General features: G+C 42.1%; 1 protein-coding gene across 1 annotated transcript; it reads left to right on the top strand.

The window, feature by feature from the left end:
• The first annotated feature begins 631 nt into the window (after positions 1-631).
• On the top strand, positions 632-14,728 carry LOC132184005 (NAC domain-containing protein 104). The gene is made up of 4 exons (XM_059597483.2): positions 632-1,239; positions 12,752-13,057; positions 13,860-14,318; positions 14,406-14,728. Exons 1-3 carry the CDS (start codon positions 760-762, stop codon positions 13,974-13,976), a joined length of 903 nt encoding a protein of 300 aa, XP_059453466.1. The 5' UTR covers positions 632-759; the 3' UTR covers positions 13,977-14,318; positions 14,406-14,728.
• Positions 14,729-16,323: the final 1,595 nt, after the last annotated feature.

Genomic DNA, 16,323 nt, shown 5'->3' on the forward strand with positions numbered 1-16,323 from the left:
GATGTGTAATAGTGACACTTGAACGGTTAAAAAAAAAAAAAAGCTCAGTTACTGATTGAGCCTTTATTTATTTTTTATTTTTATTAAGGGGTGTCCAAAAGGCCTATAACCTAATATGTGAATGATAATTAATAACCACTATAATCATGCGGATAACCATTAATATGCAGATGCAGTTTTTGCGAGTAACCACATCTACCTACTAAATGCATCACATTATACTATATTAAAAATGCATTTAATAACCATATGTATTTTAAATAGATGTTAGTTTAATAGAGTGAAGTAAATAAATTTCATTTTAGAAAAACAGTTGTCCTAATATTGTTATCGTCCTCATATCAATATCATCAAATCCAACGGCTGAAATTGTGGTACTATGATTTTACGATGTGGCGGGGGATACAAATAGTTTCTTCCAGTTCTCATCATGACTAAGTTAAACCCCAGTCAACCTTTTACTATCACACAGCTAATGAAAACTTGACATAAGAAGGATCCTCTTCCTCTAAGACGTCAGTCAACCTTTTATTTGTTGCCACGTAGCGTCTATACTGAGCGCGTCCAGCATAGCGCACGCATTAACGGCGTGGAAATAAGGAGGACGTGCACTTTAGTACCAAGCTATCACACAAACACTCTCTCTCGTAGAGGTGGCTTCAGGGGCACGCTTCCTTGTGCCATGTACAAAAACCCCAGTTCCCCTCTTTCCGATTCTGCTCTCCAATCCAACCCTATGAACCTCTCTCCCATCCATTCATGGGAGACCCTCAGGACCCCAGAGCGACGTCGTTTTCTCTCCCACCTGGTTGCCGATTCTACCCGTCCCACCAACAGCTCGTCTGCCACTACCTGACCAACAAGAACAGTAACGGTAACAGTAACCCACGCATCGATGACAGTGTCAACGGCTACGATTTGATCCGAGAGCTGGAGCTGTATAACTACGAGCCGTTCGAGTTACCAGACACGGCGTGCTTTTCGTACGGTTGCGGAGGAAGGAAGAGGCACTGGTACTGTTACACGGTTAGGGTTGCGAAGGAGAGAAAGGGGAGGAAGAGGAAGACGATGAATGGGTACTGGAGAAGAAGAGGAACGGTGAGGGATGTGGTGGGTTCCAGAGGGAAGGCGGTGGTGGGGACCAGGACGAGCTTCGTGTTTTATCTGGGGAATTCACCAAAGACCGCGGTGAGGACCGACTGGGTCATGTATGAGTATGCCCTGCTTGATAATCTTAAGGTACCTGAACGACATCCTCACGTCTTTGTGTCTGTTGCAATTCGATGTGAATTAGCGAATAATGTTGATTTGCTTTTGTGTGTCTAGGTATGGATTGAATTATTGAAAATGTTGGGAATAGCATCGTTGAATTGGTTAATTGATGGGTACATTAGTCAAAGAATGCAGGAACGGTTTAATTTCCATTTTCATTTGTAGTCTAATTCTGCAAAGGGCCATGGGTGTTGAACAGAAATGTTCTTTAATTTGGATGAAGTATATGATCCAGTTGACCATTTTTATTTTTTTAATTTGAAGTGTGCGTCTAAATCCTTTAACTGTGCAGAGCTAGAAAATTCATTTATAGTTAATAATGCTCGATTGGGTGTTTGTTGCGATTTGTAGTAATGAAGTGTGAAATATCAGGGGTTCATTCTGTAAGCTTTGGTATGCTTTGGTTATAGAAAATTGCCTGGCGAAAACCCAAGAGGTTATTCTCATGTTGTGAAGTGCTTTTTATAGGTGAGACATTAAGAGAAGCAAAAGTACTTATTGGAAGCGTCTGCTTCAGACAAGTGCCACTTTTCCCTCGTTGACCAAAAGACAGCTATACTTGTGATTAGGATCAAGATATATACCATTGGTTGCTTTCTTTACAGGCAAAATTTGCTTCCTAATTGTTCATGAAAAAAGTATCTTCTGGTAGATGCTCTCAAAATCATGAAAAGGGTATATGATGGATAATTATATCAAAGAGGGAGAAGTAGTTAATGACCTATTTCTACATTTCTGTTTTTTCTAGTCAAATCCATGATCAATGGACTGAGTCGTTTCATCTTGTTTGGTTCCCACAGCTGTCCTTCTCTCTCTCTCCCCCACCCCCCACCCAAAATAAATAAATAAATAAAAAGAAAAAGAAAAAGAAAAAATCTCTTTCCCTCTAAGCCCATCAAGAATGTCACATAATATTTTTGATATGCACTTATCACAAAAAATAAAAATATATCTGGGATATTTTTTGTTTATTTTCACAATATTGTATCTTTTAGAATATGTAGGATACCTGCTTATCAAAAAGAATATGTAGGATATATTTCATATTAGCCTTTATATATTTTCTTTATGGTATTTACCATTGTTGTCTATTTGTAATCAAATGTCTAGGATTTGATCAACTTTTCTAGTGTACCTCACCTACCACATTTTCTCTATAAATAGACCATGTGACACAGTTGTATGGTCAAGTCATTAATGAAGATGTAGACATAAACTCCAAGGGGTTGGCCCAAGTGGTGAAGGCTTTGGACTTGGTGGCGTCCACATCAAGTCTAAGATTCAAATCCCATTAGGTGCAAACAATTTCTTGGGGCTACGCCAGTGGTGAAGCCGAGTCTTACCCAATCCGTGTGTGTGAGCATTTTGGGGGGTTGGGGGGAGGCTTGCACGAGACCGGCGTTTGCCATTTAAAGGTGGGTACACGAAGTGACCTTGCCTTGGAGGGTTTCCCGTCATAAAAAAGAAAAAGAAAAAGTTGCATAGTTTTCTAAGGTAGAACTACTCCAAATTTTTGTGTTCTTTATTTTTCTTGTTTTCACTATTCTGTTAAGTTTTACAATTTATTATAAAATTACAATGTAACCATTAAGACTATGAGTCTTAAGAGCATTTCCAACAGTATTAGGTAAAGTAGCTAATGAAAAAGTACAACTCTATTTTAACTGCTCATTTTTTCGTATACACTCCAACAGATTATCTATTCTATTCTCTATTTGATTAAAATATTATTTTTTTCGAATTTTTTTATTCTTTTCTTAAACTCTCCCTCTCTCTCACGATTCTCCGCCACAATTCTCATGGAAGAGATTGAGATGGGGTTTCAGCTCTGCACCACGTTTGGTTTGATTCAATGTTACGATTTTGATGGTGGTGGTCTTTTGGTTGAGAGGATGCCGAGAATGATGAAGAGAAAGATCCCCATTTATCCTGAGAGTGTTGAGAGAGAGAGAGAAGAGAGAGAAGAACATTAAAAAACTTGAACATTGTGCTATAGTGAATAGCTACTTTTTGCTATTCACTGTTGCAAAGTATGTAGTTTAGCTACTCTGGAGCTATTTTGCTGGATGCAAAAAAATGGTCATAATAGCTAAATATAGCTATTATGAGCATTTTAACTACTCTGCTGGAGATGCTCTAAGGAAAGGAAAGAGCATAGAATAGCTAGTTAGAGGTAGAGTCTTAGCTACGATAAGGCAACTTGCTTGTAGCGTAAGGTAGAGTTGGTTGACTCTGCTGTTTTTGCAGAATTATGCCTCCCTAAAGGAACGTGCCCACTGAGGACATGATTGTGGACTAGGAGTGGTGAGGACGCCCACCTACTTGAGCATGATACCGTGGAGATCCCTATTAATGAGCCAGTTAACACCGGCGTGGCTCGGGTTTTACCGTGGCTGCCCACTTGGTGGAAGCTATGTCTAATGCCCATGTCTAGACCTCATACGGGCGGGAGAGCAAGGGTACCTGTTCCGAGATACTTTCCTCCTCTTGATGGTATTGGAGGACATCTTGATGGAGAAAATTGGCTCAACAATATTGAGTTGCGTCTGGAAGCTACTGGCTGCATGGAGGAGCAGAAGGTAACTTGCATTGCCTATAAGCTTTTTGGGGAAGTTAAGAGGTGGTGGTAGGCAAGGAAGGAACTGTTCTTGTTGGAATTAGGAGCTGGACGAGCCATTTATTGGGCCTCATTCAAGATTTTCTAAGGTGGTACAAGAGGCGAAGGCCAGGGAGTTCATGGACATGGTATGACGGTGACGGAGTATGCCACCAGGTTCATCTAGTTATCACAGTTTGCTGTATACCTAATACCAAATGAGAAGAAGGCCCATAAGTTCGAGAGAGGTTTGAATCCTTGCATTAGGACCCAGATGAACCGGGCTTGAAATCAAGAAGTTCTCTAAACTAGTGAACCGGGCTTCCTTGTTTGAAGAAAGCTCGAAGGAGACTGCGGGAGTGGTTAAGAGGATAGCCACAAGAGGCTACCCAACCTAGAGACCAACCCAAAAAGGGCCCGATGCCCACTTCAGTCGTATCTTAGCAGCAGCAGCATTGGCAGAATCGGCCACTGCCACAATGCAGACAGTGCAACAAGTTGCATTGGGGACCTTGTAGAACAAGCACCAATACTTGTTCTCATTGCAGTCAAATGAGACACTTCAGTAGAGATTGCACTCCACCTGCCACCATCGATACGGCTCAGTTGAAGAGGAATGATTTGCAGCTGACAGTTCCTGTCCGAGTTTATGCAATGACTCCTGCAAATGTGGAGACCAAATCAGAGTCGCTGACAGGTAAGATACCTATTTATGGAAATAAGGCTACAATTTGGTTTGATTCTGAAACCATTCACTCTTTTATGTCAAGCACACGAACAAATAAGGTTGTGGTAGAGCCCTTTGATGTTGAGATAGCAGCGGCCATTCCAGTAGGAAGTATTGTAGTTTGTAAGTGTGTAGTACGAGGTTGCCTGATCAGCATGAAGCGAAGGACGCTTCCAGCAGATATGGTCGTATTTCAAATGCAAGGGTTTGATGTGATCTTGTGAATGATTGGCTAGCAAAACATTGTGCAAGTATGGAGTGCACACGGAAGAAAGTGACTTTTAGACCACCTAGAGGTGCGGAGTTTACTTTTGTTGGATAGCAAGTACGGACGATCCCTTTCCTCAGCCTTATTGGTTGTCTAGGCTAGGAGACTAATAGCAGTTGGAAGTTAGGCATTTCTTTCTTTTATTATCTAACCACTTAAGGAAGGGAAAGAGTTGCACGAGATTCCTGTGGTTTGAAAATTCACTGACTTTTTTCAGGGGAATTCTTAGGATTGCCTTCGGAGCAGGAGATCAAGTTAGGCATCGATCGTTTTTTGGGTACCACGCCACTGTTTAAAGCACAGTATAGGATGGCACTTGTGGAGTTGAGAGAACTGAAAGTTCGGTTGCAGGAACTGCTAAACAGGGGCTTCATTTGCCCTAGCGCAACTCCATGGGGAGCAATCCTTTTAGTATGTCTAGGTATGAATTGAGTTATTGAATTTTTAGGCTTTATGTTGGGAATAGTATCGTTGAATTGGTTAATTGATGGGTACTTCAGTCAAAGAATGCGGGAATGGTTAAATTTCCATATCTATTTGTGTCTAATTCTGCAAAGAGCCATGGGAGTTGAACAGAATTGTTCTTTAATTTGGATGGAGTATATGATCCAATTGCCCAAAGGTTCTTTTTTTTCAATATTTTTTGAAAGGTGCGTCTAAATCCTTCAATGGTGCAGAGTCAAATGCTAGAAAGTTAATTGCAGTAAATAATGCTCAATTGAATGTTTGCTGTGATTTGTATAATGAGGTGTGAAATAAAATGGGTTCATTCTGTAAGCTCTGGTTATAAAAAAGTGCCAGTTGAAAACCGAAGAGGTTTCTCATGTTGCGAGGTTCTTTTTATAGTTTGAAAGACACTAAAAGAAGCAGAAGTACTCATTGGAAGTGTCCGCTTCAGACAAGTGCCACTTTTCCCTTATTGACAAAAGACTGCTATACTTGTGACTAGGATCAAGATATATACCATTGGTTGCTTTCTTTACAGGCTACAGACTAAATTTGCTTCCTAATTGCTCATGAAAAACATAGCTTCTGGTAGATGCTCTTTGGACACTTCGATATCAAAGAGGGAGTTCTGCATCTCTGTTTTTTCTAGTCAAATCCATGATCAATGGACTGAGTCATTTTATCTTGTTTGGTTCCCACAGTTGTCCTTCTCTTTCTCTCTCCCACACCCTCTGCACACAAAAAAAAAATCTCTTTCCCTCTAACCCTGAACAGTGCTCTTCTCTCCCGAACCTTTCTCTCCCAAACAGGGCTTTACTCACTGTGATTATGAAAACCTGCTGTGCCAAATCATGTATACATGTCCCTAAACCTAACAAGTACAAAATTTTTTTTTGATAAGTAATAATGCATTAAGAGCGCAGAGGGGCGCAACCCTAGTACACAGGAAGTATACAAAGGAGCGACTAAGTAGGGGAGAAAGAAGAAGAGAACAAAAAGAGAAAATCAGGAAAATCAATCACTAAAGGAGCAAGCCATCCTGCTGTCCATGTGAATAAAGTGTACAAAAAGAAGTGAATAAGATCCTCTAGGTTCCTCGACAAATCCTCGAAGCATCTCGCATTCCTTTCCTTCCAAAGACACCATAGAAGACACAAGGGAGCCATCTTCCAAACCACCGCACTACTAGATCTACCTCCCGCCCACCAACTGGCAAACATCTCCATGACGCTTCTAGGCATAACCCAACTCAAGTTAAAGCGAGAGAAGATGACCTCCCACAACTTGCGCGCGACCCCACAATGAAGGAAGAGATGATCCACAGACTCCCCATCCACCTCACACATGCAACAACGATTAACCACAACAATACCTCTCTTCCGAACATTATCCAGAGTGAGAGATTTCCCAAGAGCGGCCGACCAAGCAAAAAACGCCACTCGCAAAGGAGCCTTAGTACGCCAAATCCTTCTCCAAGGGAACTGATTAGGCTCCTTAAGGGCAAGCCTCTTGTAGAAAGTGCGGACCTCAAACTTCCCTTTCCTTGAAGGAATCCACCACATACGGTCAACCCCTTCCCCCCGGATCGGAGACGAATACAAGAGTGAGAAGAAAGAGGCTAAGGCCAACTCCTCCCAATCATGGATACTACGGGTAAAAGTAACGTTCCAGTGCACCATCCCATTTACACACTCCCGAATATCCGCAATGGAGGCATCCTTGTTGCGGGCTATAATAAAAAGGCCCGGAAAAGCATCTTTGAGGGGCGTCTCGCCACACCAACAATCCTCCCAAAATTTGACCTTCCCCCCCAAACCGGGAACTAATCTGAAGTGGCACCGAAACGACCTCCAAACCCCACAAATGAATTTCCATAGCCCCACCCCATGCGTTCCACGAGGAACATTTGAACGCCAACCACCCCAAACCACCCCATACTTAGCCACCAAGATACTTCTCCACCAAGCTTCTTCTTCATTTGCAAATCTCCATAACCATTTCCCCAAGAGGGCTTGGTTGAAAAGGCGCAAGCTCCGAATCCCTAGACCTCCCTCAGAAATCGGAGAGCAAACCTCGTGCCAACTGACCAAGTGGAATTTGGGTTCATCCTTGAAACCTCCCCATAAAAAATCCCGTTGAATCTTCTCAATACGGTTCGCCACGGATATAGGGATGGGAAACAGGGACAGAAGATAGGTGGGCAAGTTGGATAAGGTGCTCTTGATGAGAGTGAGCCTCGCCCCCTTGGACAAATAAGAACGCTTCCACGAGGCCAACCTTCTAGCAATTTTCTCCACCATATCATCCCAAACAGCCAACTGCTTGAAAGAAGCCCCTAACGGAAGACCCAAATACTTCAAGGGAAGCGAGCTAGTGCCACAACCCAAGACGCCGGCCAGCTCATCCGTCTCAACTGAATCTCCGACTGGGACCAAAACAGACTTGGCCCGATTAATCTTTAGCCCGGAAACCGCCTCAAAGCCTATACTGAGAGCTTTAATATATCTAACATGTTCCGGTTCTGCCCCACAAAACACCAAAGTATCGTCAGCAAAAAGAAGGTGGGAGATCGACACCCGCTCATGCTCCCTGGCACCCACATAGAACCCATTGATGAAACCCCTACTTATGGAGGCATTAATCATCCTACTAAAAGCCTCCATGACCAAGATGAACAAAAAAGGCGATAGAGGGTCACCTTGTCTAACCCCACGCGAGCTCACAAAGAAACCGGAGGGCGAACCATTGATCAACACCGAGAACCGCACGGACGAGATGCAATGCTCAATCCAAGAGCACCATTTGTCACCGAAACCACACCTTCTTAAAAGATAGAGAAGAAACTTCCAGTTCATATGATCATAAGCCTTCTCCATATCCAACTTACACAAGAGGCCGGGGTCCCCGGATCTGAGACGACTGTCCAGGCATTCATTGGCAATAAGCACCGAATCCAAAATATGTCTACCTTTGACAAAAGCGTTTTGCGGATTGGATATGACCCGATTCATGACTCCCCGCATTCTGTTGGCTAAGACCTTCGCAATTATCTTATAAATCCCTCCCACAAGACTAATAGGACGGAAGTCCTTCAAATCGGAAGCCTCATGCGACTTCGGGATGAGAGCAATGAAAGTAGCATTGAGGCTTTTTTCGAACTTACCTCGATCATAGAACTCCCCAAAAACAGCCATGACGTCCTTTTTGATCACCTCCCAACAATCCTGAAAGAAAGCCATAGAAAAACCATCCGGGCCTGGAGCCTTGTCCCTATCCATTTTTTTGACCACCTCCCACACCTCCCTCTCCTCAAAAGAAATTTCTAGACTAGAAGACTCTTCCTCCTCCAACCTATCAAATTGAAGATTGTCCAACCTTGGTCTCCAACTTAGGGTCTCTGTGAAAAGAGACTCATAAAAGCGAGTAATATGAATACTAATAGCCTCTTGATTAGAGGTAGTAGTTCCATGAATGTTCAAAGACTCAATGTAGTTCTGTCTACGGTTGGCATTAGCGATCCGATGGAAGAATTTAGTACACTTGTCACCCTCTTTCAACCAACGGATTCTTGATTTTTGTCTCCAACTAATTTCTTCTTGAAGGAGAGAGATTTCTAACTCCCTAGCAAGCTCCTTTTTCTTCTCAATCTCTTCCGCGGATAACCCTCTTTCTTCCTCCACCCTATCTATAGCTTTGAGATCTTCCATACGATCCTTGATCCGAACCCCCACATTGCCAAAATCTTGCGTATTCCATCTCCTTAAATCCCACTTTAGAGCTTGCAACTTCTTTGAAAGAATGAAACTCGGCGTACCCTGAAAATGATACGAGTCCCACCAGCTGCGCACTTTGTCCACAAATCCCTCCACTCTAAGCCACATGTTCTCAAACTTGAAAGGCCTTTTACCACCCTCATGAGAGCTACAATCCAAAATAATAGGAGCATGATCGGAGCAAACCCGAAGCAACCTCTTTTGGCGCAAGTCCGGATGGCGTACTTCCCACTCCGGGGTCACAAGAAAGCGATCAAGCCTAGACCAAGAATTGTTGTTTGACCAAGTAGAAATACCCCCCACTAAGGGAAGGTCCATGAGGCCCTGATCCGAGATGAAATCGCCAAAATTCCTCATAGCCGACCGAGAATGAGCTCCCCTAGACCTTTCACTAGAATAAAGAGTGACATTGAAGTCCCCACCAATACACCACGGGACGTCCCAGCAACTCATAATCCCTGCCAATTCCTCCCAAAGTAAACGCCTAGCAATAGCTCTGTTAGGACCATAAACCCCCGCAAACGCCCACTCGAAACCATCCTCAATATTCTTGAAAGAACAAGCCGCCACATGCCTTCCCAGCGCTATATCTACCTTCTCCACAGCTCTCTTGTCCCACATGAGCAATATACCCCCCGAAGCCCCAATGGAAGGAACACAACACCACTCCACATACGGGCAACCCCATAAGCTCCTCACTAAATTATACGAAAAGAACTCCATCTTAGTCTCTTGGAAACAAACAACATCAGCCTTCCAACTTCTAAGCAAATTTCTAACCCTCAACCTTTTATCCCTCTCATTCAAACCTCTCACATTCCATGAAAGAATTTTCAGCTTCATGATTTAACTCGGCTGGCCCTCCCCTTATTTCTTTCCCTTGATGAATGCTCCAGAAAATTTACAGAGGACTGCAGACTAATAAGCTCCCTCTTGCCTTTTTTGACAATAGGAGTGTCCACTGCCCTCTCCACTTCTTTGCCTCTGTTGTCAGCCATAAGCCCCCCAATGGTCTCCTCAAGCTTACCTTCCTCACCATCACAAGTTAGGCCAACTTCCTTACAAGCCTGAATGATAAAAATTTTCTCCTGCACCTCCAATTGTGTCTCCTGAATAGAATCTGGGACAAAAGACTCCTGAATGCTAGAACTCACCTCTTCTGTAGAATCTTCAACCATATTATCCGCCTGTGGTATGCCACACCCCATCTCCTTACCCTGAAGACCCTTCCCAGAATCACCCTGACACCCTCCCAAACCAACCTTCTCACCGACACTGGTAGCAGGCCCAGAGAGTTCCGGAGACACCCCACTGCTGGGGTGCTTACCCAGAATCCCAGAAACAGCGACCCCCAAGACCCCCTTACGATCACTTTGGTCGACCAGCCCCTTCTCCAGAGTGGATAGAGGCCCCTGCCACTTCATCGGAGAAGCCATCGACACTGTAAACTCAGCCAAGGAGTCCGCCGAAACTGTATCACCCAATGTGTCGACCCTTATCGGGCTCGCCGCCCCCTCACTGGACACATCTACCTTAGTCGGCACCTCTGCCGGAGAAGTGGTTGCTAACTCCCGGGCCGGAGCAACCTCCCTGTCGCAGGACAGCAAACTCTCCACAGAATGGGCATAGATGCCGGCGACACCCACCAAAGACTTTGGGTCTCCCTTCAAACAGTCCAGCTCACCGGCCGGAGGCGCCGAAACTTGATCACTGGGTGTCGGCACCTCTGCCGGAGACGAAGCACCAGTTTGCGCGATAGACCCGGCATGGGGCACCCTGTCGCGAGGCATCAGCCTAATCTCGGGACTACCGGCGAGGTCCACCGGAGCTAGAGGTCCACCCGCCGAACACTCCGGCATGTCCACCAGCTTCGCACCACCATTCGATGTCTCCCTTTGCTCCACGGGCCGGACTGCTTTTCTCCTGAAATAGGTCTTAACCGGATGGTATCTCTTACCATGCTTGGGCCTACCCCAGAAGACCTTCCTGGGCTGGGCTATTTCCCCTCCTACTAGCCCATAAGCTCCCGAACCCCCAGGCCTAGGTAGAGCACTCAGGCCTTCCACAAAACTGATAGTCCTCTCCAATCTGTCGAGCCCCACGTCGACCTCGCCTCTCAGTCTTACCAACGTCTCCTTTGCATTAATTAAGTCTTCTTTAACACGAAACCAGGCTTGCACGACAGGGCTACCTGCCCCCTCCCATCCCTTCGCCTGATCAGCACCGCAAACCGAGACTGGCAGACTCGACGTGGTAGTCAACCTGCTCGCCTGAACCGGAAACCTACTCCCCGGAGCTCCGCCGAGAAGACCCAGTGTCTCCCCTGCCTTTGGATTGCTCGTTCCCTCCCCATACAAACTCTGATTCATCTTCGGACCCTCCATGCCGCCCCTGTCCGACCTCCCTGCGGCTAGGGACACATGCAGACCCTCCCCCTGAGTATCCGAAAGCTGGTCTTGCTTATTCTTCCCTATAGAAACCTCCTTCAACCACCTTGGGACCCTGGCGATTGGCTCAGTGAAGGTATCGAAGCAGTCCTCTGTCCTCTGCAGCGATGACCCCATAACTTCCGCGTAGCTCCTCCTTCTCCCCCCGACATCGTTTTTCTTACTAACATCCCTAACCTCCCTAGGCTCACACAAGGAAAGCTTGGCGAAGTGCACCTCCGTAATGAGACGTTTCCATCCTTGACCATGACGTCCTTCTGGTATAAAGACCGAGCCACTCCTATGCCTCCCATCAAATTCTTCAATAGTCAGGAACCTCCCATGTCTGTTAGCACATTTCTGTGCAATTATCCGTGGATACCTTGCTCTGGATTGGTCCCAAAAAACCTCAGAAGAATCCACTGCCACCAGGTCCTCAACAATTCGTGCCAACCACACCACCTCATCCTTGTGCAAGAAGATGGTTTTTTGTTTCCTATTGCCTCTTTCGAATATTCTCACCCCTGAAACCCCACTCTTAATCAGAAATTCGAAAGATTTGGACTCCACATTCCACTTTCTCGACATAGCCATACCGCTCCCTATATCACCAGCAAAAAAACTAGACCCCCAACCAGTAACCACGCGCCACCTACGCGCCTAATCTCAGGCGAGGTTTGGAAGAGAGAGAAGAGAGAGAAGAGAGGCCTTATTCTTCATTTAGAAATGTTATTCACAGTACATTCCTAACAAGTACAAAATTACCACAAACATCCACCAACATTTTTTTTTTGCTTCATTCCAGTGATGCATATTTGTGGGAAGACTATATTTGTCTTCTTTTCTATCTCTGCATCTTCTTTAATGCTTTTAAAAGTTTCATTCTTTGCAACCTCTCAGGGAACTTGTTCAATTTGACACTGACCAAGTAAGAAAGCCTTGTAAATTGTTGATTGGTGGAGACATCTTGATCAATGTATGTCTAGACTACAAATGTCATGAAGCATTGTATCTTATGCGGGTCAACTAAATTGTGCATTATGCCAATCAATGAGGCATTGTTTCTTTTTATGTTTACTATATTGATTCTCTTCTATATATTAGCTTCAGAGCAGTTCAGATAATGATTATTTTCTTTTTTAGATTGGGTTTTACAAAATCAAGGTGGGCAGAGTGGGATGTGAGTGTTATCAGGTTTTCTAATGTTTCTCTTGTGAGATCTTATACATTTATCATCTACAGGCTTCTTTTGTCCTATGTCGAGTATTTGCCAAATCTCATGCTGGAAATAGCATATCGGATAATGGTCTAAGTTGTTGTGCTGAAGAAAGTGTACCGGCAGTGCGTCACATTGGTATTCAGCATGATGGATACCTTACACCTGATACTGTTGAAGCTGCAATGTATGATGACAACTCTGTTGACAGGAACAGCGAAATTCCAAAATATCCAAAGCCATTGGTTAGTGAGCTAGACAATCCGATTATGACTGGGCCTGTTTGTGTTCCCAGCTTTCCATTTCCTTCAGGCTTGCAGCCTAGGGAGCCGGTAACATTTCTAAACATCTTCTCTCTAGTGATCATGCTATGTATATAATATTTGGTGCTAGAACAAGTCCTCACTCTGTGTCATTTAATTTTAAAGATGTATTTTCATGCTCAAGTTGTATTTTATATTGAGGATTCTATGTTCATGTGCATAACATATACCATACACTCCAATATTGTATTATTATTGTCGGCTATATTTATTACGCAATGTCAAAAAATTCTTCTAGAAAACATTTCCCACAATTTTCCTTCAACAAATTTTCCTTCTACAAATTACAAGTTGCCACATCAGCAATAATCTGTGATTTTGTTCAGACCTAAAATTGACATGCAGTTTAAATTACCTAAAGTTTTGCCTAAAGATCCATAATATTTTTATTAGCTATATTTCATATATAATATTTTTATTAGCCATATTATGTATAATTTGTTTGAAATGACACTTGTTAATATGATGATAAGTATAGCTTTTCCTACCGCTACACATTCTGCTGATATTTGTGAAATTTGAAGTTCTGTGCTATTGGAAACCTTTAATATATTTTCCTTATTTCACCTTTGTTTCTTCATGCTCCTTTTACTCTTAAAATTTTCTAGTGAATTTACTGTCTGGAGTGTGCAAAACAAATACTTCAGTGGTTATCTCATATTTCTACCAAGTAATACAGGAATAACGTAGCAGTTTTATATAAGAGTTATTTTTTACTTTTTTGGCATGTTTAGTACGCATCCTTTCACAAATACACTGTGTTTCCTTTCATATTAGTTATATTCCTTTCTGTGGTGTGGCCGGTGTGCAGGTGAGCTCATCTGCACTTCCTGGAAGTGACGCAGTGATTTTTGAAGCTCTGACAGACCAACAATTACTCTCCATTTTAGAGGACGATTTTATTGAGTTGGACGATCTTATGCGCTAACTATTCAATAGAGACATTGAATCAGTTGACTTCAATGATATGTGAATGCTAATCCTAGTGGTCAGGCTATTGCTGGAAACAATTGTTATGGGAGAAGGTTTATATACCCAAAAAACAGATGAGAAGGGTCTTAAATATTGCAAAACCTTGAGAAACATTTAATCCTAGTGGTCAGGCTATTGCTGGAAACAATTGTTATGGGAGAAGGTTTATATACCCAAAAAACAGATGAGAAGGGTCTTAAATATTGCAAAACCTTGAGAAACATTTAATTAGAAAAAAATAAGATGTCAGCTTTGAAGTTGAGAGAGATGTAGCGACAGAATAACTTCTCCTGTTAAGGTAATTACTATATTATTATCTTGTAATTGTTTTCCCAGTCCCATTTGAGAAACATTCAGCAATTATTCTTTTGGTCTGGGCATGCAGATTTGTTATTGTGCCTGGTAGAAGGCAATTTTCTCCAGCGGAGTGCCACAAAACGATTATTATGTTTGATGAGGATAATTCCAGAGTGAGTTATGCAAGTATTAGCTGCGTCGCCTAGCTTGATAATGCTGCAATTGTTCCCTTGATGGTGGAGGTCATCGTTTTCATTCATTTGCTTCTGTGGCAAAGTTAAAATTTTCCACCACCTGTCCAGAGCCTTCCCTTAGCAGGGCCACTTTTCCTTCAGCCTTTCTTTCTATGTTTTTGAACTTTATTGTTGAAGAGATGGATGGAGCTTATATAAATTATGGATTTTGGATATAGATGAGTGTATTTAATTACTTGAATTGTGTATTTTAGTGCTTAACATTCTTGTTTCTTGCATATAGCTAAATGGAAAAATGTTTCATAATTGTGATGCTAGAGGAAGCATTATCTTTAATGCTTATTATCACCTCTTTGATGCTACATATTAGTTTTTTTTTTTATTACATTTGTATTGCTTATTTTGTTGTCTTTTTAGTTGCAGAACCTGAATTATGGAGCCAATTTCAACATTTTAGGTGCATATTGTATTTCAGAAAGTCTAGGGAAACCCTAAAATCATCTGGATCTGCGCAACTCTCTATATATTTTTCTTCTTTCTGTTATACTTTGCAGATTGGTGTAGAGATGTCATAATCATGTCACATATATGTCACCTTTGTGGCACAAGCTTGTGATTAATCATGCCAGTGATATCAAATTAAAGCCATTGGGGTGGTGGTGGTGGTTTGGTAAGTGCAGTAATTGCTATTTAGAAGCAATGAATATGATTTTTCACGTAATAGTGGAAGAACTTTAAAGCTGTCAGGATAGTACTTTGAATAATTTTGAGATTCAATTACCATTACTGAGAGAGCTGTGCTTGTTAATCAATCAATCTCTCTAGCATTGCCTGTCATCACATTGAATTATGCGTGAAGGAGTTTCTGATGGCCCCCGGTTCCTTTTCAAGTTCTTGCCCCAAAATTATATTTTTATATACTTCGAACAAAAAAAATAAAAGGCATTAACTAATGGAGACAAATTTGTGTACAGAGATGGATTGAGCTAGGGTTTTTCTTTTGAAGAGTCGGACTTATGAAATAATTCTATTAGAAATAAAATTTATTCTTTAGAACCGTGGAAGAGTATATAAAAGTATTTGGAGTTGAAAATAGATGTGGAGTCATAAATTTCTTATAACAGTGGGACATGACGATGATTTATACCATATAAATAAATAATCTTTCTACCTTTTTGTGCTAAACTTTTCAGCGACTTTTTCCTTAATTAAATAATTTACAAGAAGCTTATCCTTCATCTTATTGCAAAGTCTTATTTTAATGATTTTTATGGACAAAAAATGCTTGTTTGTGCACTAATTGTTAAAACTGAAAGAGTTAAGACTGACATTCTGACAATTGATTACAACACAGTTAAAAACAATCAATTGGTGGGTAGGCACCAGTTTCAAAGATTTTTTATTGTTTATTTTTTTTTTTTATAATTTTCATCGGAAGAAAAAAAGGAAAATTCTTTGGAGTAATTACTTTTTGCTCCCATGAATTACAGTGCCTTGGCACTTTTTTCCCATGAACTACCAACTATGATACCTAATTCCATCAAACTAATATCTTATGAAAAAAAGCCTATTTCCGTCAGTTAAATAGGTTAAAATTGATGGTCAACAGTTATGCGCAAGTCATGTGCCATTTTAAATTTTTTTCTTCCACTTTTGCCCTCACTTTAGACTAAGAAAATGACACTTATACCCTCTTAAACCCTAATCCAACACATGAAAACAATTTAAAATGAGGACAAAAGTGAAAAAAAAAAAAAAAAAAAAAAAAAAATTAAAATGGTACATGACTTGCACATGACTGTTGATTGTCAA

The sequence above is a fragment of the Corylus avellana genome, chromosome 7 (assembly GCF_965113065.1).
Source record: "Corylus avellana chromosome 7, dhCorAvel1.hap1.2, whole genome shotgun sequence".
Classification (NCBI taxonomy): domain Eukaryota; kingdom Viridiplantae; phylum Streptophyta; class Magnoliopsida; order Fagales; family Betulaceae; genus Corylus; species Corylus avellana.